General features: G+C 44.3%; 1 protein-coding gene across 1 annotated transcript; it reads left to right on the forward strand.

The window, feature by feature from the left end:
• The first annotated feature begins 800 nt into the window (after positions 1 to 800).
• On the forward strand, positions 801 to 24,146 carry FOXN1 (forkhead box N1). Its single transcript, XM_074594678.1, has 8 exons — positions 801 to 1,896; positions 3,697 to 4,200; positions 6,714 to 6,824; positions 12,605 to 12,732; positions 13,580 to 13,676; positions 19,774 to 19,981; positions 20,578 to 21,093; positions 23,797 to 24,146. Exons 1-8 carry the CDS (start codon positions 1,777 to 1,779, stop codon positions 24,057 to 24,059), a joined length of 1,947 nt encoding a protein of 648 aa, XP_074450779.1. The 5' UTR covers positions 801 to 1,776; the 3' UTR covers positions 24,060 to 24,146.
• Positions 24,147 to 27,597: the final 3,451 nt, after the last annotated feature.

Below are 27,597 nucleotides of genomic sequence, written 5' to 3' on the forward strand. Positions count from 1 at the left end.
CGCGAGTCTGATTGCCTTCAGTCAGCAGAGCCAGACCTTTCTGGCCTGTTGAATTAACCCTTTAGGATAATGCTTCTTTTCGTCTGGTCCTGCCACAGACCCTAATGGTAAACAGAGCGAGAACAGAAAAGCTTCAGGCATTATTATATTCTGCAACCAGAGCTTTTCGACTTACCAATTTACTTGTTTTCATGAATCAGATTTTCTTGAAATCAAGCTCCTCCTCCTTCTTTCTTTCTTCGCGACCATTCGTCAAACGCCTCTCGCCCTGCTAGCAGTCGTCAGGCAAGATTCGTGACCGTACAGAAGCTTTTAACACAATTCTAACGCTTACGGCCACAAATTAGGCGGCTGGGTTGAAAAATGGCGGTAGAAAAGGGAGGTCAGACGCAGCTTCGTACAACCTGAAGATGAGCGGGGAAATCAGCACGAAGAGGGCAGGCAGCGTGGAACGCTTACAAATACAGGCACACACACACATCTATTTCCCAATTATCGCTTTTCCCACCCGCTGCTTTCGCGAGGAGCATCAGTTGGAAGTGTATCTCCCCGTCAGCCTCCAGTTAAGCTACTGGGAGAAGAGCCGGCGCCTGAGCCGTTTCTGAGCTTTTATCTGCCATCATTTTTTCCTGATCTACTCCTGCAGGCCTCATACTTGATTTCCAAGGCGCGTTGTGCTTTCCCCCCCTCGGGCAGTGCAGTCTTACTCATCATAAATACAGATTTCTCTTTGAACTATAAGGGCAAAAGAGGTTTTCCACATTTTCAGGTGATATATCTTTGTTAAGCAACCCTAATAAACCCCTTAGTTATTTACCTAACAGCCATTTAAACACGTGGCAAAGACCTTGTGAATTAACTCGCAAGGGCTTTTCCCCCCCCCACACACCCGACTTGCACAACTGAAATCTAAACTATGAACATGAGAGATCTTTACAAAGGTCCACGCTTGGTGCAGCGTTAAGAGCATAAGACGACGATACAAGTTCTTATGTTGCGGTTTTGCTGTATGGTTACAGCGAACAAGGACTGGGGAAAAAACAGGGTAGAAAACAAAATACCGGAACATTCGATGTCTTCCTCTTAATCCAAAGGACACCATCAGATAACGTCTCATATATCCCGAGATCAAAGATTGGGAATTTGAGAGGAGACACAACTAATAGAAATAGGTATGGAAGGATGAAGTTATTTCCCTATCGCAGATACATCTACTCATGCGAAACAGAATGAAAAGGCTGCAGGGACTGGTACTAAAAAAAAAAAAAAAAAAAATCAAAAGCAAAAATATAAGTCTGTAGTAACCATCAGTCTAAGTAACGACAGCAAAAAAACCCTTCATTTTATACAGTCCCACTGAAAGCAATTGGGGTGCATTTATCTAACAATCTCTCACTAAAGCAACATTGCTAAATTTGCGTAACCCCAAAGCCATACGTTGTCATTCAGTCATGAACCTATAGAAAGCAAAGTAATAACTTATTGCTATAAAACCTGTGCGGGAAATCCATCTAAACTCGGTATCGCATCTTCATTGTAATTGCACCAACAGAACATTTCTTTAAGGGCTAAAAAAAAAAAAATAAAAATAAAAAATTCAACTGCGTTAGGAATTCATCACAGCGGGTTATCGTCCAGCTGCAGATCTAACACCGCCCAGTCATCTGTACATACAACGGTGGTTTCTTTACAGTTTTAGAAAATATTTATTGTCATTTGATTTTTATTTTTTTTTTTCCCCCCATCACAGGATTTCCATCTGACGTGGATTTGGTAATGGTTTCACTGCTCCAAGATCAATCTAATATTAAATTTTCTTCTTCGGACACTCTGGAAAGGGACCAACAAGACTTCATGAAGGCACAGGGGGGGTCAGGATCCCCAGTTCAGCAAACTGTGAGTGAGATGGACCAGTTCTGTTCTCTTTCTCCAGAGGTCAAATTCAATGTTCAGCGATTACTGTACCAAATCTCATCATACTTAAATGGTAAAAAAAAAAGTAAACATTGAAAGTTTCATTCATTAAGAGTAGAAACCTGAGGTGTTATTCCGAGCTAATCTTAAACTCCACGCTAAATTTCCTATTCAATTGCTTAGAAATCCTATTACTTTAAAAACAAAACCGGCAATCCCCCTAGCTACTAATCCAGTAAAAATGCTACACTTAAACTAATTCTCATCCTGTTTCTAAAATAAATAAATAAAAAGCAGACAGACAGAGACACATCAGAACCTTTTTGTCTACTCCCTGCCGGTAGAGGATACCTCCCAGCACGTCAGAACTCCTTGGGACTTTTTTTTTTTTTTTTTTTTTGGGAATAAAAGGATCTCTCTCCGGTTGCCTGTATATTCATCACGTTCCCCTTTCATAACAAAAGTACGACTGAGAATAGGGGTTTCCATCGGGCAACAGCAAAATCACCATCGTCCTACTTTTACGCTGCGAGTTGGAGGCGGGGAGGTGGCAGCGCTGCCGTTCATACGGCTTTCTGTAACTAAATATGGGGGGGGGGGTGTTGAAATTCTCATTTAGCGAAAGATGCCATAAACACGTGTATTAGGACTACAGAGGAGAGCGAGGAAGTAAGAATTAGGAAGTTACAAACCGAGCAATTTCGTTTTCACGTGAGAAGCCCCAAAGCGTCACGGGGTCGGATTCGCTTTTTTGCGGGAATCCGGGACGGAACAGAACATTATAACTTTGTCACACAGACGCACGTGCAGGTGAATGAAAGAGCTGTGCCATGCCCCGCTCCGCAGAAAGCGCTGGCTTCTGTGCTAACGTCCCTTTGGGGCTTCCTGAGATCCCGTTCTTCCGCAAAGAAGAACAAACTCCATTCCTTTACCCGTTCTCCTAAAATACTGTAAGGCCAACATGGATTTGGAGGGGGAAGGAGGAGAGGGACCACTCGATAACCTGGTCCGACTTTGTGTGTAACACAGAACATCACATTTTCCCCTTCGCCAAACCCCAGAGCCTGCTCTTGGGCTTAAGCGTGTCTTCTCAAAGGGCATCCGAGTTGTTATTCACCCTTGATGTCAGGGAAAATACGCATAATTTCTAACCGGAATGTGTCCGGCTTCACGATCCAGACACTGGCTCTCGTCAAGCCTTTCTCTTCTAGATCAAAGAGAACTTTAGTAGCTGTTATTTTCTTTTTGTGCAAAAGGGAAGGGAGGAGATGAGCCAGGAAGAAGGTCAAAATGTCTGCCCAGAGCCTACCCATCTCCCGGAGTTAATGAAAGGAAGCGATGTAACGAGCGACGCATCTGGCAGCTTGTAACACCAGCAGGGAATAAGATCAAGCTTATTTGACTAAACTCGTGTGTGACAAGCCTTGCACTTATCGTATTCCTGTCATTTAATCCATCATCACTCGATCATACACCATCTTTTGCCTGGAACTGTCAGACCGACTAGTCGATAGTCACCTAAGACACCCTGTTTTTCCCGAGGTAGTTCGGTCTTCTCAACGCTTTTAATAATTTGGTTTTGAACCGTTTTGGATACCAAGTAACCAGAAAACCCTTTAGATTTTTTAGGGCTTCTCTGCGTGAAGGCGGCTACGACTAGGAACTTTATACTTCTCATGAATAATATATTTGTAATGTAACTTTTTTTTTTTTGGTAAATAATGAAAATAATAAAATGTTTGCTCATACTAATCCTAAGTAAATGCCAATAATTCATTGCAGGATAATCCCAGTTATAACTGCCAACCATATGAGTCAGACGGCAGGACAGAAAGGAAGAGTTCAGAGTCTTCTCACAGCCCCAGCCCTGCTTCTCCGGCCCAGGATCAAATTCATGGGAGATACCCTACAAGCCAAGGAATTCACTGCGGCAAGAACAAATTTAAAGCATCTTTCAGTACGGAGAAGTTCAGGCGGTACAGTTACGAGGAAAGTACTGTAGGAAATTATGACAGGTTTCTCAAGAGCAGCAGAAACCCCTTCCACCCTTACAAGAGGCAGATCAGCGAAGATGTCTTCCAGGAAGCACACCAAGCCCTCCCACCAGAAGGTTCACCCTTCAAAAACGCTAGAAGCATCGATGGTTTTGAGGGTCTACCGGCATCTACAGGTCCTGACGAGTCGGAGTCATTTCCTACACACATTCCGAACATCTCCACCGAACAACCATGGTGTAACAGCCTCCAGTACAGCACCGCGGGTCAAGATCATGGTTCACAAGTCATGGTCAGTATTTTTTCTAATTTGTTTTTTCCTGTTTTCGATGGCAAAAATATACTTTTGGAATTATTTTCTTATCTCTTAATGTGATTACATGGACATTTAGTCTCCTGTCAAGTTGCAGGCTAGAGCTCAGGATAGACACCCATATTTATTTGTCAGAGTTCTCTATTTTATGGCCTTTCTCTACTGAAAAACAGCCCTCAGAAAGGTGCACAAGGACAAATGATTTTCCACTAGATACAATACACAAATCCTAAATATCCAAATTCTTCCGGACAACGGGCAGTTGTCATCAACTGGTATTTTCAAGGGACAAATGTTAACAAGGCAATACTTTTCAAGCAAGAGGGCACGTGTACCAGATCTGTTATAACACTTCAGCTGACCTGCGTTTTTCTCGATGCAAATCGAAGAGAAACTCTAAGACATCAGCACTATTTAAAATTAAATATATGTTTATGGCACATGCAACGTAAAGGCACCTGGGCTAATTCACACACTGGATAGAGGCGACTGCGTATTTAGGGCAGCGCAGAGATCCCTGAAAAGCCAGGTAAGTTACCCTCTGGGATCTCCGCAAGGTATCTCTGCTGGGATCCAAAGTCTAACGTGTGTTTTCATCGTCATCATCGGACAAAAACAATGACTCCATCTGCCAGGAGAGGGCCCTAGCCACTGGTTCTAAATGGCTGTGAGGCAAAGAATTCGAGGGTTACCAAAAGAAAGAGGGGGCAAAAAAAAAAAAATCTTAATTGGATTAAGACAATTTACCAGGGAATGGAAGGATGTTGTCAGGGTACATACCTGGGGATTGAAGCCATCCAGGTTAAGGAGGAAATTGATCTAAATCTCTTATTTCCTGGATAAATACTCATCTAGGTCAGATGAGTTTAATGCAAAACCTGTAAGCAGCTGATGAAAAAAAAATTCCCATTGCCTTCCCAAATCCCTGGGCTGCAAGAGGTAGAGAACGTAAAGCTGGCCCTGCAGGAGCTTTTTACCGAGTACAGGTGACTGCTTGGAAAAAGAAAGGCCGCGTTCTTCAGCCAGCGCAGAACGTCGAGGCTCTGAAATAGCTTACACGCTGTTGGCAAGCTGACGCTTCTGAAAAACTTCATCTTATCGCCACCAAAATAGCATGGACGCTCATTAATGCTGGATCTGGCATTTGCTGGGTGCCTACCATCAAATCAAGTCTAATACGTACACCCACACTAGTCTATACCATAAGAGATGGTCGTTATGGCCCTGCTTTAAAACAAAAGGATAAATGTTACTAGTTCCTCGAAATAATACGATGTTTACGGCATCAGCTCTCAGAAGGGAATTCCTGGCCGTGGATGTTAAGTGGGGGAAGGAACCTGTAGTCGGTTGCAGACGCGGGGATAAGGACACATCCTTCCCCGTGCTGTTCGTGACCCACCAGAGCTCTACCAAGAGCCTTGTTTGAATTTCTCTGCTAAAGCAGCCGGTGTTACCACACACCCACATGCCGCACTCAGCACTAAAAGGCAGCAAAATTTAACATCCAGGAGCCCGAGCCCTTGGCAGAACCGAGCCCAACGTAGAACCCGGGACAGGAGATGGGCAGAGCTCTGAGAAGTTGAGACTTGACCAACTTCTCTATGTTTATTTCCAGAGTCGCAGAAATAAATCACGTTCTTACTGTATTTCCTATATCTTGCTCAAATTGAGTCATCAGCCTAGTTTGATTCTTCTCCGCCACCTCTTTCCTGTGCATTAAGAACTCACCCTCCACCTAACGACAGAACTCCAGCTTGAGGCACTGACCAGGAGCGTGAAAAAGAGAGAGGGGCACGTGCGCAGGCTCAGGAATGAAGCTGGAGTACACAGCTGGTGTCTGGAGGGGAAAAAGATAAACAGAAACCGACATTTTCCGAATTGCTCTTTGCATGGAATTTGGACCAGGATTTCCTTTCTCAAAGTAGTAATTATCTAAATGCAGAAAACAATGTTTCTTCTTATCATAGAATCAGAATGGGTTGGGTTGGAAGAGACCTTGAAGCCCACCCCGTGCCACCCCCTGCCCTGGGCAGGGACACCTCCTACCAGCCCAGGTTGCTCCAAGCCCCGTCCAACCTGGCCTTGAACCCCTCCAGGGATGGGGCAGCCACAGCTTCTCTGGGCAACCTGGGCAAGGGGCTCACCGCCCTCGCAGCAAAGAATTTCTCCCTAATATCTCATCTAAACCTTCCCTCGTCCCACAGCTCCCCTCCCTGCTCTAGAGTCCCTCCCCAGCTTTCCTGGAGCCCCTTTAGGGACTGGAAGGTCTCCCTGGAGCCTTCTCTTCTCCAGGCTGAGCCCCCCCCAACTCTCTCAGCCTGTCTTCTTAGGAGACCACGTACCACTAAAAAACAAAACAAATTCTGCGTCACATAGAATCAAGTCCAAAAAAGTAATGTGTATAATGAAAGACAAATCGGAACAGTAACTAATACAATTATTCTATTTTAAACCGTTCTTCTCTGATCACTCTTCCCTTAAATATTTCCTAGCAGGACTCAGACATGAAGCTTAGGACATCCCCGCTGGAAGGGCAGCCCGGTCTCTATTGCTACCAGCCTCCCGTGCAGCAGATGTATTGCCCCTCGCATCCTTTCCACCAGGTCAGTACAATATATAGACCAAAATCCCCTCTATTTCTAGCACTGTAATGGTACGGGAGTTATGGTAATAACACAAAAAGACAGGTGAAAAAATACCCGCCAGTTTTGTGTTCGCGGGACCATGTTTGTATACATACATTTTGTTTATGACAATAAGACCTTAGAAGAGCTGGATCTAAATGCATTTTTAAATGGTCATCCAGAAAAAAAGAAAAAGAAAAAACCCACCTCGTAAAAAATGGAATCTTGGTACTTATGCGTATTTTCACCATTACGCTCAAGAAACTTGGCTGTGAAACCAGATAAATTATTAACATAATTGTTGGCCTTTTGGGATCCAAGGGAATTGACTGTGCTTTAACTTCAGAGTGAAAAATTAAGTATGGGTGACTGTATACTTAAAATTCGGATCAAACATAGAAAAACCACCACTAAAGCAAAATTTTTGCAGCAAGATGATGCACCCTTTCTTTGTGCTTGATGGCACACGCACCTCTTGTGCAACCTTTTCACTCTTACATCATCCCCAGTGAAAGATTATTCAGCTGAAGCCTAATTGACAATAATGCTGATGATGCATGAGCGCGCACAATATTAAGGTTGTTCTTCCGTAATGTGACTAGATTATTCATGCTAAAAAGGCACAGGAGTAACTGACACCTTGTTTTTCTTGAGCGTGTTTGGGTGTCTTTTGAATACGTGGCGGTGCCCAGTTTCAAAGCAGGATGCGCACAGCATCTTTGTAAAAATCACACGTATTTACCTTAACCTTACACGCGATCCTAGTACGGATTTTGAGAGGTTAGCGAGCACGGTCTACTGAGCTTTGAAACCTTGGTGTAGAAGGAGGGTGTCTATTACAGACAGTAATTTTCATGACCAGGAAATATCTTTAAACAATTCCCCATAGATATAAAACGATGGTGCTCTTCAGTGCATTGACATTTTCCTCTTTTACGCTCAGTTATCCGCAACGTACAAAATTTCTAGCAAAAAAAAAAAAAAAGGTGTTTGAGGAGATAAAAATATGCTTGAAACACCCTACTTTAAAAAAAAAAAAAAAAACACAACAAAAAAACCCCCCAACCTTATTTAAGGTGAAATTAAGGCAACAAGGGTTTTTCAGATACATAGGCAGAAATCCACCTGCAAAAATAGCACAACCACCAAAACTCCCAACCATTAGAACTGAATTAAATTAAGCTTACAGGAAATTCATATATATATAGAAAGTATTTGAACATAAAAGCTCACACTTGAGTTACGACTCCTTTGATCTCGCTGACTGATGACTGACGTCGCGGAATCAACTGTACCGTCTCATGCAACTTGCTCAAGAAGTATAAGAAATATGACTGACAGAGCAGTGATTTAAAACCGTGCAAAGAAAACACAAGTCAGGTTACTGTATGGTATTTCTTTGGGATTGTTAATTCCTACGGTGCTACTACTCTGAGTCACTGAAATAGTAATTAGACCATTCATCGTCAGGATTTAGTCCCTCGTGAGGAAAAAGAAAGGTTATTTTTGGCGTGATTTTCTGTAAGAGGAAATTTAGGTAACTTCTGAAGAGAGATGCTGAATGACCATAAAGAACAAGCATAGACACACGTAGGAATTTTATGATCGTCGATAAAATTGAGTCATCTGTCACGGGCGACTTTTTAGGAATTTCATTTGTTAGAGTTTTGTAAAACGTTACTAAGGAAGAGGGAAAGTGGTGGATTTTCATATTTTTAAGTGTGTATTTCTTATACTTACAAATTCCCTGCCCTGCCTACTGAAACTTAACGGAAGGTGTCTCATTATTACAGTATGTAACCCCTCAGACACAGAGGGGAATAGAATAGGGCGTAACTTTACCAACCACTTGGAGACCTTCAGGGACTTCTACGGCTTTTCTGAACTTCCAGTGGCTGGAAGAGTTAAGCGATGTTGTGGCGAGGCACGGACACTTGCATGAAGTAAACTTCCAAAACCAGGTTCCTATTTACCGTCACCTTTCTCCTCCCGCTCCCTCAGCGGTGGCCGGTCCCTCACCGCCATCTGGACTTTGTATTTAACCCAGCTCAGGGACGCGGGGGCACGGAGGTTCTTCTCCGAGGAGGTGTTGCACAAGGGCAGACCCATTTGCTCAGGGCGTCCGCCAACTACTGAAGTTCAAATAGTTTCGACATAAAGGGCTTTTCGTACCCGCTGTCCTCAGCTTGAGAAGTCTACAGATGCTAAAGAGATGTGAGAAGGCACAGAAAGAAGCAGTTCCTCTGCAACGAGTCAGGAAATAACGGCCAGAGAATAATCTCACTCCTGCCTCTTTCTTTAACCTATCGCTCTGGCATTCCACTAGCTAAAATTTACTGAAACTTTTTTTTTTTTCCCCTCTCCTTTTCCCTATATTGTGGTAAAAAGACAACTATCTTTTACGTTCTTACCAACGCCATGATAATTTACTTGTTTTTTCTTGTTAGCCTAAAACTCAAATTAAAGCGAGAAAAGGTAATAATAAACTTAACAGGATAAAAAGGAAGATGATATTACACCACCATCCCATCTTACTAATTGGTTTTATTACTGCTGTTTTAGAAGAAGAGGGCCCCAGATGAAGGATTAACTTGCCGCAAAAGCTCTGCTGCCCATATAGAGTTCCCCGCTGGGGAGCTGCCAATATACCAGTTCCCCACTGGGACTCCATCTCACACGCAGTATAAACGTCGGGTTTGTGTCTTGCTCTAGCAGAAAGCTCCAGTTAGCTTGTTAATTCATTTGAATATTTTTTAATTTCTTTATTCATCCCGAAGCAGGCACCCTTCCCCTGCCACTGCCGATTTGATACCAGTGCTATTACTGCGCATCGGCATTAACCACATTGGAAAAAAAAAAAACCCTACAAAATTAAAGCTGAAATACACCTTCTGGGAGCTGCTAGGCAAGACACGACAAGCACTTAGAGGAAAGGCTTCCATCCACCTGCAGGCTGGCACTGTGACAGAGCTCCTACAGGCAGCAGGTTTCTCTTAGACTATTCAATATTTGTGTTTTTTCACATTACTATAGTAAAGATATGGCAAGGTGTTCTACTCCTCGGCGGAAAGGACCTATAGGCATAAGCAGCCAAAGGCAGAGCAATGTAGAATTGTTGTCCCTGTGCCATAAACAGCTCCCGGGAAATGAAAAAACACGCGGTACAAGACCAAGACGATGGGGAATACCACCTTTTTGCATGAAGCAGCTCCAGAATTTCAATACTTTACATTTCAAATGCGAACGGAGCAGTTTTGGAGCAATTTGAATCGCTAGGAAGTTTACGCTGGAGAGAACGGGCCCTTCGGCCCACGCTGAAAGACGGACAAACCACGCCTCACTTTTCATTAGAGGGATGAGAGACATCAACTCCGTCGTTAATGTTGTCCAAATGATAAAATGGCCTCACCTTCCCCTTTGCTGGGCACAACACCGATGATGACTCATAAGAAAAAATTACTTCTTACTGACCTGAAAGAAACAGCAGACACTTACAGAAGTCGCTCACCCACCCACCATAAAAGACGGACACCTTTCATGCCAGTTGGGCGACAGCAAAACCAGCTCCAGCCTGTCCTACCAGACCATTCCCCAGGCTCTGCTCCCTCAAAAAGCAGTAACGAAACCAATAAAACAGAAATAATCCTTAAAACGCCCAGTTCTTGCCTTTGGTGATGTGACGCCACAACCAGTCCCGTCTCAGTATTCCTTTCAAAGGGCCACTAACACCAATAAAACCCAAATTATTGTACGAATTGCCCAGTTTTCTACTCCCCCAATGCAGCAAAGCAACGAACGCACACGGAAACCAGTTTGCAGCTTGCTCTGGAAACTGCAGTTTTGCCCAGTATTTAGTTTAACGAGGCAGGACCTGATTAATTACGTACATCTCATTTCTTCCACCCTGCAAACAAATGAGTGTATTCCGTGTGTTGGGGTTTGTTCCCCCCCATCCCGTTTCAGGCAGTTCAATGTTAGAAAAATAAAAGCAACCAGGCAAAAAAACTCCGGCGGCAACAACAATAAAATTACAGAGGAACTGAAATAAGTCATTAGGAACCCAGGCTAAATAAATAAACCACGAGGATTTTGCGAGCACGTGATAACCTCTCACAGGGGTTTCAAGGGGCCAGAGACCCAGAGCAACGGAAACTATTGGAAAATAGGACCGAGAGTAAGAAATTTCAGATGTATAAATTAATTGCCAAAGAAATTTTTCCCAACAAGGCCGGAAAGCTACATAATAATCTTTCAGAGGAACCGTAAAAACCTCCTGCCACAGGACTGCTGGAGGTAAGCAGTAAAACACTAGAGCAGGGCTCAGCAACCCCGGAGTCCCAGGGAAGGCACGCAGGTAGGGCTTTTTTAATAGCCTACGACACGACTCCCTAATTTTGGCCGTGCCCTGGCCCTGGCATCTGGAAAGATCCGTCTGCGAGAGGCAGAAATTCCTCTCGCACTGAGCTGCGAGTTCACGGGGAGCCAACTGATGGTATCTTACCTGCGCCGGGTAGTGTTCCTTTGTTCTCGAAAGTTGCCTGCCAGCAGGTTTGAACTCTAATTTGGAGGGGGGGAAAAAAAAAAAAAGGGAAAAAAAAAAAAAAAGACTATGTGACCAACTGCTGCGCTAAAAAATTGAGAGTAAACCTGCAGAAACGCTGATGCAATCAAGGCTGTGTATGTGCGTTACTTCTTTCAACTATTTTTTTTTTTTTTGGACATATTTCTCTCCCGGGGATCGCAGTTCCTCGGTGTGTGCTGGGAGGTTCAGGGGTCTCCGCAAGAGACAACTCGGCATTTCGGTCTCAGGGAGCATCCACAGCTTGTCCCTAGGGCTAGGGTAGCATGAACGCTGTCTGGTTTTAGGCATCCTGACTATTCTTTTTAGCTTTGCAGTATAGAAAACGGGGGCGGGGGGGAAAGAAGCTGCTCGAGGTGGCGGTCAACAGCGCTTGAACTCCCCGGCTCTTGTCATTGACTATGAGAGAACCTCACAGCTTTGGCACAAGTTGGGCAATATGAAAACCACCCATGAGAAATGTCTCATATGCCACTCTCCTTACCCCCAGAATGACATTACTAACTTATTCTATAATAATACATTCCCTTTGTGTGTGTGTGTGTATATATATATATATATATATATTCCGCTGCCATCCACTAAAGCTTTTGGTGTCATCATTGGGGTTTTTTTCCTCCCTTGCCCGATAACAGCAAATTGAACACATGCTTTGGGCTGCTGTTCTCTTGGAAGTAGGTTTTCTACACTTTGAATTTTTGCCTTCTTGTATCCCCTTCCAAAAAAAAAAAAAAAAAAAAAAAAAACCACAACCAAAAACCAAAAAACCCCAGCACACAAAACCAAACGAGGCTCAGTCAAAACTCCCCTGTTTCTTCCTATATTTTTCGAGGCTTTACTTAATAGGCTTATTTTTCCTACGGTGCATATTGTTTGAAGTACTTTATTCTGCTTCTTTTTTATTTATATAAATAAAATCATACCATTCATTTACTTACCTACATAGTGTAATGTTGTACATGCCCTATTTCTTCTACTTGTTGAGCGTTAGCTGGTAACATTAGTGTTTCCCGATGCCATGCTAGAAAGGCTTTAGGTCTGACTTGGCATAACAGCTATTAAACGTGGGCAGAGGACAATATCCTCAGAACTAAGGAGTTTCATACTGTTAATTAAGAAAGAAATATTTTCCGAGAGCTTGTTGCTGAGCCAAGTAACGTCTCTTTTCTTGTATCCCCAGTATCCCTCGGGAGGCAGCTACCCTGTGACTTACATTACTTCTTCACACTACCCTTACCAAAGAATCGCTCCTCAAAGCGGTCAAGAATCCCAGCAGCCTCTATTTCCCAAACCCATCTACTCCTACAGGTAATAAAATATTTATTTTATTCCCCCCCACGAGTCCTCATGTGACAGGAAATACACTGTTTACCCATGGCCCGTTTCCAGCATAATTTGCAATAACGAGCTTACTGGTATGTGTCTGGTTCCCGGCGTGCTCTGTCCTCTTCGTGTGAATCCCAAGATGTTCCAGGCTCTGGGGCCAAGGCGGAGGGAAAGGAGATGTTGTAAAGCATCTGAACGGTCCCAATCACCACCCTCCACCCCCCCCAAATGCTAGATCTTTCTCTAAAAGGAAAGCTCAGGTGTTGCAAATTCCATCGGCACAAGACTAATCACACTTGATTGCCTTTTCCAGGGCCTCTATTAAAACTAATTTATTTTTTAACTCTGGTTACCAGGGCAAGGAAATGCCTAGAAAACGTATCAGCTGTGCCAGTCACCGCACGGGTTTAGCCCCCACATAGCAGTCTAGCAAAGCAGATCAGACAATTAAATTTTAATTGTACCTTCTGTCACCGTCAGCCTGGTGTTCACTTCGGGGCCTTTATCAGTTTAAGCACTCAAACACAACCTTCAGTAAACGCGCGCTCGCAGGATTCGAAGGCCGTGGGCTTCATTCCGCTTTCTCTTAGTTTACTTTCAACCCAGGTTGGACCTTCTCTATGCGCTTCGAGAATTACTTTTAGAAGTTACGCGGTGTAAGGACATTGCTTATAAACAACCGGGTGGAAACTTTAAGCATTCAGGTATTCCTGCTATGCCAGTGAAAGCCGGAGTAATTACACACACTGAAAAACGGGGAGGGGGGGTGTTTCTGCCTCTGAGGAGTCAAGCAGACCAGGCTAAAATACTTTTCTTTCTCTCCCTAAAGCATCCTGATCTTCATGGCACTCAAAAACAGCAAGACAGGGAGCTTGCCGGTCAGCGAGATTTACAATTTCATGACGGAACACTTTCCTTACTTTAAGGTGAGTTCCAGAGGGAGAGGGGGAATCTCTCCCAAGCTTGCCAGGCAGCAGAGGGAATAGGGGAGGGGATTCAAGCTACGAAAAGGGATAATTTCTCAGTACGTTAACGTGAACTCACGCTATAACCCTTCCTAAACGCAAACTACCCAACATTTTAGGCTGGTTGAACATGACATGCAGTATTCTTTAACACAAAAAGTTATTAAGAACCGTCCCAACGTTGAGTTTGTGCCAGTGACAGCGGCCATTCCTCCCTAACAACTTGTAAAAAGGAGAACTATTTTTTAAAACCCCAGCCGTTCCTTCCTCTTGGCTCTCAAATGCAGGCAGGGCTGGTCTTGTGGGTTCCTCTGCCGTCGGTCGCAGCTCCAGGCTGGTGGGGAAGCAGAGGGTCAAGGTCATCTTGCTCCGGAGCTGGGATGTCGGTCTGAGGCAACTCCATCACCGGCATGCACTGCACAAAGGAAAGTGCAGGACGTAATAAATGGTACTAAGCTCATAATTACACAGCGATGGCGGTGAAGGGAAGGCTGTACAGTTTGCAGCAGATACTGTTGAAATTTAAATCCCTGCTAGAAGAGAATGGTTTCCTGCCCTTGGAACGCCAGTGGGAAGAGATGAGTCAGCGCACGATCCGAGAGCGGGAGGATTACAGTTAAGGTTTTAAAACGAGCTGTAATAGAACCGCCGACTGATGCCCAACGCGTTGCTGATGCTTCAAAAACCTCTCCCCGAAAGTCCGCGCCAGGTGCCCCGCAACTGTCGGCAAGGCCCAAAACCGAAAATAAAGCAACACGAGTCCGCCCCGTTGCCTACCGCAAATAAACATGCAGCAATTCAAATAAATTTAAATTAACTACAGAAAGGCAATTCAAACATCTATATTAAGACAAGAACGCTAAGAATTACTAAAAATAAACATTTGGATACAATTTTGCAATGGTTTTGGACACTAAGTGAGGATAAATAATGCCTGGGGGAAAAAAAAATTTAAACATGCCGATAATCAGAGAAAAATAATCCACATTATCACGAAGGAAGAACTGTTAGGATCCGTTCCCCACCTGTATTCCCAGATCTCCTCCCAAAGGAATCACTAGCGGCTCTGTTATTTGTTACCAGCAAGAGAAGGGAGAAAAAAAACTAAAGGAACCTGCCACGATAATTCAAGAAGTATCACATCGCGTCGCGACTGGTCGTAACCCACTGAAACAAATCCGAAGCGCTCGAACTTTGTGAAGTCACAGGGACACAACCGATTTTTAGGCAAAACACATGAAATTAAGTAACGACAATAATCTAAAGAGGGAAAGGAAAGGCAGGACGGCACGCGACAAGAACACGGTAGCTGTACTTTTTTTTTTTTTTCTTTCATTTTTAAAAGGAGAATAAATTGCAAAGGTTTGGATTTTGTCCCCGAGATTATCAACTCTATTTTTCCACGCGTTCACCACTGGTTGCAAGAAAAATTAGTAAGGCAAAAGGAAATAGTTTGAGGATTGTGGAAAAGGTCCTGGGCCACCGTATCTCGCAACTGATGTTTGGCAGAACTGCGCTTCTTGGCTTCACGCGCCCTTTCTGGGAAACGCGTTCTTATCCGATCGCTCTTCTCTAGAAAAATAGGCTGAGTTTCAAGCAGAGAGGCGGGAATATTAAAAAGTAGGTTTTTACAGGCACGTCCACGTTTGTTCGCCAGGCCAAACTGAAATGACTTCTCCTTTGTCTTACACCACCATCGATTACAAAGCTCAGCAGCCGCTGGCAAACGAGACGCTGGTGCTGCCGACGCGCGCAGCGGTTCCCCAGCCACGAGGCGGTGGCTCTGCCAGCGTCACCTTCCCGGGCCTGAACTTAACGTTACTCGGACACGGGGGGATCTGAATCCTTTCCTCGACTATATATTGTGTGTCAATACTGCGCGTTGTGATATTTGGCGCGTCAATGTGTGTTCATACGTCTGTGTGTGTCCATAGAGACGTGTGTGTGCGGATGCTCATCCCTACAGCAGGTGTATTTCTACCACAGCTTTAAATAACTGTTTTACACCTAATCTAAACTTTTCCCTTCTTATCAAAACTGGCCTGTTCCACAGGGGTTTGGTGGATTTTATTTTTTTTTTTTTTCTTTTCAGATCCTTGTGTATTTTTCTTAATTCCTTTAAAGCCTGATGAGAAGGGGGTTACTCCTGCCACGTGCATTATAGGAAAATAATGATGCAGGGGGTATTATTGGAATATTCACAATTTTTTGATGGCTTTATTTTTGCGTTTTACTTACTAATACGGTCAAATCATTGAATAGTTCCATGCCAAACATCCTTAAAATAAGCAGGGGAGAATAAGCAAGCAAATACGCTTGCAGGCACTGAGCCCCGTCTATCTCTGGTCTTTGCAGCAGCCCACGGAACTGTCGATAGATGGCAAAAGCTCGTGTCCTCTACCCTCCCTTTTTCGGAGAGCCTTCAGCAAGATAAAGGAATATAAAAAACAGCAGAGAACATTTTGTTGTTGCTCCCAGGACGCACTAAATAGCAGGACGCAACAGGGGGAGGGGAAGCAATTTAAGCTGGAGAGAAGCAGAGTGCAAGCGCGCGCAGAGCCTTGCTGGGAGACATGAGATGATACAAGCCTAGTCCAATTAACTTGTATTCGCTGCCGCAGCAAATTTAGTTTCTATGATGCAACGATCTCATTTCTAGTTGAAACAGAGCAATCCAACTCCTACGTCCTAAAAGAAAAAAAAAAAAAAAAAAAAACACAACAAAAAACCATCTACACAGCTAAAGTTGAATTACTCTTTGATGTACCTCTCCCTTCTCTTGAGACCTAGATTTAAAGAGAAAGGGTTTTGCAAGATCACTGAACTCTTTAAACTTCAAGAGGCGGGCAGGATCAATGGGTCTGCACAATAATATTTTTTTCGCTTGTCATCCTTTTTTTTTTTTTTTCTTTCTTTTTTCCCTTTGTAGCGATTAGTGAGTCTAACAGAAAGCTTTAATCTTGGTAATTGGAGTTATTGCCAATGGTCCAAGAGGTTAGAGAGGTCTGTGGTCTGGTGGAACTTCCAAGCAGCGAGTGTTCTCTCCCCGCAGCTCCGTCCGCCCCACGCCGAGTGGCACAAAGGAGCCGTGGCAAGGGGATCCTGACTCTATGAGAGCCAAAGCTCCCTTCGTGGCAAGGGGATCTCGACCCTATGAGAGCCAAAGCTCCCTTCGTTAGCAGGCAATCAAACGTTAACTTAAAACTCTGGTGACAGGGCTGTGACCAGCGTGTCCCTTCAGGCCCCACCTCGGTGGACGACTCTCTGCTCAGCAAAACCACCTTTAACGCAAGAACCTGTTGGGCTGCTGGCAGCGCTCGCCGGCATAAATCCCTGTGCTTTTTCGCTCTTAACGTTCCTAAAACCATCTCATAGTTGACACCCCCACACCTTCTGAAAAACCTCTGAGAAACACCCGCCACTCCCATCTTCTCCGGTGCTTAGCAGAAACACTAATTATCCCGTCTGGGCACAGGCAGGGGTGGATGTGGCCTCATGCGCAGGGCAAGAAACATGAATATTCTTTCAGGTCAGCTCACGCGGCAGCAGAGCGCACGTCTCAACCAGGAGGAACAGTTGCATTTACTTTTGGAACTGCCAGAGAGCGACTTGCAGATGATCTGCCAGGGAGAAAAACTGATTCAGCACCTTTAGTATTACCCTATGGCAGAAAGAGTTTTAAAGAGGGGTTTTTTTCGTTGGTTTTTTTTTTTTTTTGGTTGGGGTTTTTGTGTGTTTGTGTTGTTTTTTTTAATAGAAATGCACATTTTCTCACCCATGGGCCTGGCTAACAGAATAGTGAAATGCTGACATCAGGTGGGCCAAAAGGGTAGAAACCGTGCTGCCATGAAGGGAAAACAATGTCATTTTCAGTAAACAACACGTCTTTAACTTCCGCAACCAATTAGATTTTTTTCGATGAAGGCGGCAAGCATTAAAGCTGACCCTCGGATTCCTCGGCGAGGCTTTTAAGGCCTTTAACCCACAAGACAGTCCTTCACAAGAAGCTAGGAAAGAACCGATTTTACATCCCCGATGAAAGTCGAATTTCTGGCGAAGTATGTTCAAAAATTCCTGGTGTATCATGTGAAAGCAAAAACGCACCCAGGCCCATTTATAAGAGAGCTGTTACACTAGGCGACGATTAGAGAAACTATCAAAAATCCGTCTTTCTATGAGAGACGGATCCCTATTCGTAAAGTATAAGAATGGAAAGGAAACTTAATGCGCATAAAAGGGAAGTTTTAATATTTAACCTCTTTCAGAAGACTATGGAAAATCATATTTATTTCTTGTGCTCCCTGTTCAATAATTCTGTGTGGTTGATATGGACAATTATGACAACAAATATGCGGCATCCGTTATGAAGAAATAGTGGCACAGAGGCAACTTCACCCACCTTTCAGAGAGTTGTTTAATTTCTTTTGATTCTTGTGACGCACAGATGAGGATGGTTTGGAAACAAGAAAAGAAAAAGTATCCAAAATGGATTTAAAAAAAAAAAAAAAAGAAGAAGAAGAAAAACGGCCTCACGTACACTAATACTGAAGATCATTCTTTGTAATACGATGAGCTCTAAAGTCTCTCTCTCTTGAGATTTCTTCTCCCATCTCTGCAAATGCAGACCTTTTGGAAAGAAAATAATTTGACTGACAGAGGAAAAGCTACAATTTCTTTTCTTTTTTTTCTTTTACAATGACAGGGCAAGTGTAGCTGGACTAACAGTCGCATCTATTGCAATGAAGTTGGGTTTCTCAGGTCGATTCCTACCATTATGTAGCAAGTCATTTTTCCTGCTCCCTTATTTACGTTGGTTTTTTAAGATTATAGCGCAGCGGCAAGGAGCTAAGACACCTCTACGCAGGTATGCAACAAACCGCGTTGTACAACACCTACCAAAAGAAAAGCAAAGAAGTGACACGTCAGGAATTTTCTATAGGAATCTCCCGAGATGAACGCGCATCCTCATTTACAAAGCCTTAACGTGATGGGCAGCATCTTCTGGCCGCATGGCTAAGTAAGCAGAAAATGAGGGAAATCAAATAAACCAACACCAGGAAAACCCACGTGCACTAAAAGGATACGGTGCCGTTTCTTCAAGATCAGCAGTTAAGCCTAGCAAGGAAACGGGCATTTCCCATCAGAATCCGAGCGGGGCCGTTTTGCTGGGTATTTTCCCCAATATCATTTCCCCAATACTCATTTTCAAAGTTCTTTTACAATCAGGGGGAAAAAAAAAAATAAATTATAAAAATTAAATTGCATCAGCAGAGGGTTTGCGCTACGTTTCCTTTTCTTTCCATTTTTTCAGTTAAATGCAAAACTGTCCTCAGGGGAAGGAGGGAATTTCGTTTCCCTCGTTGATCACTCGTAGAGTAGACTAGAAGTAGAACAGAATAGAAGTAGAATAAAAATAGAGGAGTCATTTTAATGAAGCTTAGATCTATTGTTCAGTTTACAAAACTTTCCAGCTTCCACTACCGAGTTAAAAATAAACGCAAAGCAAAGGGATGCAGCGATCAGCTGTAGAAACCTGTACCTCATCTGTAGGGCTTGTGATTAAACCATTGGGCTATGGAATCGGCTAGCATACAGAGTTACACCTAGGGCAGCATGCTAACATCCTTTTGAAGTCTGCCTGGACACTTAATTTGAGCCCGAGTAGCAGGTAAATCCTTCAATTAAGCCTCGGAAATTTTACTAGGTGTTCCAAAATAGATTAAGATAGATTTCCTGTTAGTTCGCAGTTCTAGAATAGAATTCGTTACACACGTAATTCTTGTGATGTCCCAATCCCCTCTTCAAAAGCCCGCAGCCCCTCTGACAAGGCCAACCTTCTTGCTTAGAAGATCAGTTACTGGTTTATCCGATCCCTCTCTTCCCGCACAACATGACTCTCAACGTTTTTGTGGCTTCCTTCTAATGTACAAGTTTCGTATTGTAAAAAGTATAATCTAAACAGCGTTCCTTATGATCTCACCCGTCAAAACAGAAATACATTTGGTTGGGTGTTTTTTTTCCTTGAAGTTCCATTCTTAGATCGGATTTGTTTTTCCAGACAGCTCCAGATGGCTGGAAGAATTCCGTGCGCCACAACTTATCTTTGAACAAATGCTTTGAGAAAGTTGAAAACAAGTCGGGCAATTCCTCTCGGAAAGGCTGTTTGTGGGCTCTGAATCCAGCCAAAATTGATAAGATGCAGGAGGAGCTTCAGAAATGGAAGAGGAAAGACCCGGTTGCTGTAAGGAAGAGTATGGCAAAGCCAGGTCAGTGACATGACAGTGTATTCGTTCTCAGACTCTGGTCCCCAGAAATTTTCTTTGCAATGGGCACCAAGCTGTAGAAGGGAAGCAGAGCACATGATCTAGGGAAGCATTTAAGAATTTTGCCTGGTTATAAAGGGATTGGCAAAAACAAGGGAAAAAAAAAATCAAAAAGCAGAATTAAAAATTAAATTAAAAAGCAGAATTGGGCTTGCGGGATTGCTTCCAAAGAAGCGTCACCGAGATAACACTCTCTCTTGACATCTCACTACACTTTAAGATAAAACTAACCCTGAAATAAGTACTAAAGAATAAAATTTGAAATTAACTGAGAAGTAGCCAAACCTTAAGGACAAAAATGCAATTTATCACATACTCACTCGGCAATGATAATTTAGAAAAACATTTCAGGCTTTTGCAGTTCTTCTTGTATCTGGGTGAGCATTTTTGTTTGCCATTCCACTGACCCATTTCCTGAGGAGCACTAAAATTCCAGCTGCAGGCTCTGAAAATTAAGGCTCTGTTCGGAATAAGTAAGTCACCGACTTTTTTTTTTTTTTTTTTCTTTTCTTCTCCCCTTCTTTTCCCTTGTTTTGTAGAAGAACTCGACACGCTGATCGGCGACAAAAGTGAAAAGCTGAGATCTTCCATCATGTCCTGCAGCCCGACGGGGGTTGCAAGTGCCTCCCTCTCCAGGCAGATGGCAGTCCAGGCCCATTCCTTGGTGGAGCCATCTCTTTCCTCCGGCATCCCACAGCCCTTACACAGCATCCCCGCCTCGGGACCTCTACATGTCAAGACCCCACTACCAAATTTACTCGGGGGGCAGCAAAACGCCTGCTATCCATCACCCCAGGGTTTTCCTCACATCTCCGCTCCGCTGATGCAACAGCCACCTGACCCTCAGACCCTCTTTTCTTCTGGAGAGGCTCAAGGCGAGCTCAGAACTCAGCCCTGCGCCCCCCAGGACTCCCCGCTGCCGGCGCAGACGCCCCCCAGCTGTGGGGCAAGGGGGTCCCCAGCCCACACAGCGCCGGGCACACTCCTGCAGGAGGGGGAGCTCAGCAACGACATCGATGCTCTTAATCCGTCCCTGACTGATTTTGATCTCCAAGGTAGGTATCCAAGGAATTTCTATTCTGTGGAGTCAGGCTTGTGACACCACATCCCAGTCTGTGTAAGATCCCAGAATGGATTGGGTTGGAAGGGACCTTAAAGCCCACCCCGTGCCACCCCCTGCCCTGGGCAGGGACACCTCCCACCAGCCCAGGTTGCTCCAAGCCCCGTCCAACCTGGCCTTGGACCCCTCCAGGGATGGGGCAGCCACAGCTTCTCTGGGCAACCTGGGCCAGGGGCTCACCACCCTCAGAGTCAAAAATTTCTTCCCGTTATCTCATCTAAACCTTCCCTTTTTCAATTTAAAACCCTTCCCCCTTGTCCTATGGCTCCCCTCCCTGCTCCAGAGTCCCTCCCCAGCTTTCCTGGAGCCCCTTTAGGGACTGGAAGGGGCTGGAAGGTCTCCCCGGAGCCTTCTCTTCTCCAGGCTGAACCCCCCCAGCTCTCTCAGCCTGTCCTCCCAGCAGAGGGGCTCCAGCCCTCCCAGCATCTCCGGGGCCTCCTCTGGCCCCGCTCCAGCAGCTCCGTGTCCTTCTGCTGTTGGTGGCCCCAGCGCTGGAGGCAGCACTGCAGGGGGGTCTCCCCAGAGCGGAGCAGAGGGGCAGAATCCCCCCCCTCGCCCTGCTGGACACACTGCTGGGGACGCAGCCCAGGAAAATACATTTATATCCGTCTTTTTTAATTACTTGTCCTTGCCGCTGCTACAAAGACCACCTTACTCAATCACATTGTTTTGCACAACATCGAATTTTGCACTAGAGCTTTAAAAAGTTTCCCAGGAAAGCTACAGATTTACATCTAGAGTTTAAAAAAGAAAAAAAAAAACCCACCCTGCTTACTCTTGAGCACAACTGCTGATATCAAGCGCTGCCATCCAGTATTTAGAAGGTATTTTTTAAATTCAGACGCATTTTCCACTGAAAACATGCACAACTAATTCGTGCGTATCCAGAGCGTTGTCACGTGAGGGGCACAAAGAGAAATAATTTCGCCTGAAATAACACGTTAGCATTTTTCTTTATCGCTGTTTATTCAAACGCCTCCCGCCTCTCTGCTCCAAAGAATGCTATTCGCTCCCTTCACGAGCCATTCACACGATCTACGCCCCGAACAATTGTATTTTCGGAGGTGCGTTCTTAAATACTTAGTTACGAAAGTATTTTTATATTAAAAGCTTTTTATATTAAATATACAAATATAAAAAAAAAGCAGTAAAGTTTTTTATATTAAATAATCGAATCCTCTAGAACGGACGGGATTTTGAACCCTAAGAACGTCGCTTCCCGTGCAAAAATAAGAAAGAAGAAAAAAGACCACCAAGTTTATGTGTGTGTATAGATATTTTTTTATGTGTGTGTATATATATATATATGGAGGTTCCAAATGATAAAGCTCTTGCTGCAGCAAATAACACGCAAGATTTGCCCTCCTGCACAGACCAAAAATGGAACGCAGAGCGACGAAAAGACGGAGTAAAAAACCCTCAGCCTTAATAACCTCCGTGACTCAGCGAAGGCAGCTGCCGTGCCATTGTACTGTCACAAACATTCCGCAATCCTGCCATGCCCAGATTGCTTTGCCGAGATTAACAACACAGGGTTGTGGAGCTGTTTTGGGTTTTTTTTTTGAATCCTCAGCTTCTTCCCCTTCCACTCCTTTCTCTGTCCATTTTCCTCAGTTAATCTGGAGCACGCTCGTTCGTGCCGGGAATATTCACCGACGTGGCGCAATTCCAGCTCCCCTCTCTCCTTGCCCTTTGCCTTTAAATAATTTAACCTAATCTAAGCTTTTCACTTTCTTTCTAGACAAAATTATCGAATCTCAATTTAGAGCTTCCCGGAACTTAAGACCGGGCCTGCACGCTTGGAGCAAACACATTATACACACACACATATTAAAAAAAAAAAAAATTTTATATATATATATATAAAAAAAAACCAAATCAAACTTCTTCTAGCAAAAGGGCTAATTATTATCCCATTTGACAGTCTGCAGATGGTGGGTACGGCTCCGGAGCAACAATCTCCCTGCCACCACCCCCCTGAAGAGCTCTTCCATGACGCATGCGAAAAATACAGCCCTCCTGCAGTAACTCATTGAATGCTTTCACTGCGACAGGCACCGTTGGGCGGAAAGACGAGAAACTTTTTGGGACACGTTAAGGAAGAAAAAAAAAAAAAAAAAAAAAAAAGAGTAACCTTTCGGGTGTTTCGATCCGTCGGGTCGATCACACGTCCGGCAATTCGGTTTGCAATTCAGTACGAACAGGAGGCGGCCAGTTGTAAAGTCATATTATTTGCCGCTTTGTCCCACAAAGTGCCATTAGCTCTTCCGTATCTTATAAAGAGGCGATTTTCTTTTTCAAAATTAGTGTGGGTTTGTTTTTTTTTTTTCAAATAGAAGTTACGCTTCACCAGGATACTTTTGCATCAGGGTCTTGCCAATTATCAAGCGAGGTGATTTTCTTAAATTGATGTTTCTTTCTCCCAGGTTTCAATTTATTAGGGAGACGGACATATAATAACTATCTAAGAAATGTCATTTCTTTCTCCGTCACAAGCCATTAAGAGTAGCTACGCGCACAGCGCACGCAACTGTGTAATTACGGACTTTCTCCTGTAGAACAACGTTTAAAAAAAAAAAAAAAAAAAAAAAAAGAAAAAAAAGGCAAGTCGAGTCAACCCATTTTTGGTTTGTTACAGGAAACCTTTGGGAGGAGCTGAAAGACGACAGCCTAGCCGTGGACCCCCTGGTTCTCATTTCGTCCTCCCCAACGTCTTCCCCGTGTTTCCCGTCCCACTGCCAGCCGGGGAGCAGCCCCAAGGGCAGCCCCCCCAGCGCGGCCCCCCACGGCAGCCTGCCCGACCTACAGCTCACCACCCTCTACTCCGCCTTCATGGAGCTGGACACCGTCTCTCCCGCCTACCTAAGTAACCCTGGGTCCAAACCCATCGCACTGATGTGAACCACGCGCCCACCGAATTTATTCTTAGTATTATTCCTTTCGTCTAAGTACAGTCCTGACCGTCACACGCGCACTTACCCGTCCGATTCCCGTCAGCTGAAACCGCATTCCCCCGCCGGAATAAGAATACTCTTTTTTCCAGAACTCGCCCGCAGGATATGTAGCTTCACCACGATAATTTTCTACAGACAGATACTGCCAAAAAAAAAAACAAACACCAAAATAAAAATTAAAAACTATTTAAATATAATATTGTTAACGGCTGAACTGGTCAACAGCATTTTATCAAGCCACTCATCCTCTGCATCTTCCAGAAACCAATGAGTACAAGAGGAAACCAAATGATTGACTTATTTTTTTCCTTTTTTGTTTGTTTTTTTGGGTTTTTTGTTTGTTTGTTTGTTTGTTTCTTAAACGAAAGCTGCTTGCAAACGAACATGGAAGTCAAAGCAAACAATAATCTAACTTATTTCCTGGAGCCGTTGATGTCAACATCATCTGCCAGAGACCACGAAAAAAAAAAAAAAGAAATAAACTAAAAATCTGCATATTCGAACTTCTATAGTCCCCTTGAAAGAAGTTCTGGGTTTTGAGAAACAAGAACGTAAACTGAAAATTCTGCAAGTATTAGAAGATAAAGGACTAGCTGCTGACAGACTAAACACCAAAGCAAGAAACATACTTTAGTGAAAAAAAATCTATGTTTTACTGTGTTTAAAAAGAAATTTAAAAAAAAAAAACAACTCTGCTTTTTTAATAAAAAAGAACAAAACAATTTAGTAGAATTTTTACTTGGCTGGAAATTATTCACATTCCTTCCTTTGTTTTTGCCCACATAAGTTGAACAACAAGACGAATTATTCAACCCTTAAATCAAGATTTTGAAAAACGCTAATTAAAAAAAAAAAAAAAAAAAAGAGAGAGAGAGAGAGAACAAACACTAATCGTTCTAATCGTTGCAGTTAGCCCAATGCAGAGAGCATCTCTGTTTTAACACCCAACTGACATCCGATAACATCCAGCAGGGTCTATTGGGATGCTGAACTGGAACTCGGCCGAGGCATCCCGGTAGCCGGTTTCCCAGGAGCACGCGTCTCTCTCTGATTTACCACAAAGGTGCTGCTTGTGACACGGCAGGACGGTGCTTTATTTCAAGTGAAGCAATCTGAAACCAAAGTCACGTGGAGCAGGAACCTTTAACGCTAAGGAAAATAGTCTACAAACCAAAAAAAAAAAAAAAAAAAAAAAAAAATCAAAGCGTGTTGGATGACACCTCGATTGGGGCATTCGGGAAATTCGGGAGAAATTAAGGAGGTTAAAATTCGAGTCAGATTGGGTCGCTTACACTGTGAAAAGGCAGCAAGGAATGACAAAGGAAAGCACAGGGCGGGTAGAACAGCGGTAGAATTGTTAAAAGAAATGCCGGCAGGTTTGATTAGCGGCGTTGGTTTCTCACCGAAGCCAACCCCAGGTTCAGACCCGCAGCCTCCGCCGAGCCTCAGCCCAGGCTTAGGGCACAATCAGCTTAGGGGCAGAGGGATGGAGAGGACTTAGGAAGGACACGGGTGATGCAACTCCGCAATCCCTTACGCAGCCACCGAGAAGTCCTGGCTTGACTCCGGCCCCTCTTCCTCTGCCTTCCCGCAGACGGGTGAGACGCCGAGTGAGAAACGCAGCCAGATTTACCGGGGGCAGAAAACCAGCGGGAAGAGTTACGCAAACATGGTAGAGCCAGGTGAATCGGTTCTTCACCATCCTAACGTTTAGATAAGGAAATGAGGAAAAAAATTCAGTATGCTACGTCCCTTTTCCAAGCAGAAAACCAGCAGGAAGAGTTACACAAACACACTAGACCTAGGTCAATTCTTGACTGTCCTAACATTTAGATACAGAAATAACGAAAAAAATTAAGTATTCCGCATCACTAGAAGTGTGCGTATTAAATGACGAGCCTAAAGCATTTAAGTTACAAAGCTTCTAAACATCATATTCAGTATGATTTCAAAGTTACCAAGCTACAAATGAATACCAACTAAGTACAAACTTCACGAGCAACAATATCATCCTAAATGCCTTTTTTGTGTATTAAATGATAAGGCTAGCGCATATCAGCATAAAGTTTCTAAACATCGTAGTTTCTAAACATCATAAAGTTTCTAAACATTATAGTTCCTAAACATCATAAAGTTTCTAAAAATATTCGGTATTATTTCAGAATTCCCAAGTTACGAAGAAATACCAACCAAGTACAAACTTTAAGAGCAATAATATTATCCTAGGTACCTTTTTTGAGGGGGGGAAAAAAAAATCAATCAAATAAATATATCCTAATATAACTGTGCATTGAGGAAAAGCAAAACCAAGTGGATCCCCCCAGGCCTGCCCTCAGGGAGGGGGGTTTGTACCTGCTGTTTTGGGAAAAATATGTTCATTAAAATACGCCCACATCACTCTTAAGCCAAAAATCATAGAATCATAGAACGTGTTGGGTTGGAAGGGACCTTTAAAGGCCATCTAGTCCACCCCCCCCCCACAGTACGCAGGGACATCTTTAACTAGATGAGATTGCCCAGAGCCTCATCAAGCCTGGCCTTGAAAAATAATAACAATATTTGGTAAATCGTGTCACGTGCAGATATTAGACTGTTTTACAGCAGATCTGGCTTGTGCTGAGAGATGGGTCTCCTCAGCTCTGTGCATTTCTGTGCGCTCTCTGGCTTCTGTGCCGCCCCCCGCCGGGTGGGACCAGCTGCCCAGACCCTCCCCAGCTCCTCACAAACACCTGCCTTCATCATCCACCTTCATCTGGAGCACCGTGTCCAGCTCTGGAGCCCTCGGCACAAGCAGGGCATGGACCTGTTGGAACGGGGCCAGAGGAGGCCACGAAGATGATCCGAGGGCTGGAGCCCCTCTGCTGTGAGGACAGGCTGAGAGAGCTGGGGGGGTTCAGCCTGGAGAAGAGAAGGCTCCGGGGAGACCTTAGAGCCCCTTCCAGTCCCTGAAGGGGGCCTACAGGAAAGCTGGGGAGGGGCTGTTTGCGAGGGCATGTAGCCATGGGACGAGGGGCAACGGTTTTAAACGAGAGCAGGGTGGGTTTAGATGAGCCATTAGGAAGAAGTTCTGTACACTGAGGGTGGTGAGACACTGGCCCAGGTTGCCCAGAGAGGTGGCGGAGGCCCCGTCCCTGGAGACATGCAAGGCCAGGCTGGATGAGGCTCTGAGCAACCTGATCTAGTTGAAGATGTCCCTGCTCACTGCGGGGGGGTTGGACTAGCTGGCCTTTAGAGGTCCCTTCCCACCCAACGCATTCTATCATTCTATGACCTTCACCTACCTCAAACACCCGTAACTTCACCAACAGCCCCACCGACCTCGGCAGGACAGCCGCCTACAGCTGCCCTGATCCTGAAGGACTTTTCAGGATAAGATTCGCCCCGTTTCCAAGTCCTCCGCCGCAAACACCGAGGAGCTGGCAGGCAGATCCTAATTTTCAGAGGCTGAAGGGAGTGAGACTCTCAGTTCTCAGGTACTTTCGATC

Source organism: Larus michahellis, chromosome 7 (assembly GCF_964199755.1).
Source record: "Larus michahellis chromosome 7, bLarMic1.1, whole genome shotgun sequence".
NCBI classification, from domain to species: domain Eukaryota; kingdom Metazoa; phylum Chordata; class Aves; order Charadriiformes; family Laridae; genus Larus; species Larus michahellis.

Excerpts from the sequence above, each read along its gene's own strand:
- FOXN1 (XM_074594678.1), top strand. The coding sequence starts at position 1,777 with ATGGTTTCACTGCTCCAAGATCAATCTAATATTAAATTTTCTTCTTCG. Across the intron at positions 1,897-3,696 it reads GATCCCCAGTTCAGCAAACT|GATAATCCCAGTTATAACTG; the intron begins GTGAGTGAGATG and ends AATTCATTGCAG. Across the intron at positions 21,094-23,796 it reads GACTGATTTTGATCTCCAAG|GAAACCTTTGGGAGGAGCTG; the intron begins GTAGGTATCCAA and ends GGTTTGTTACAG.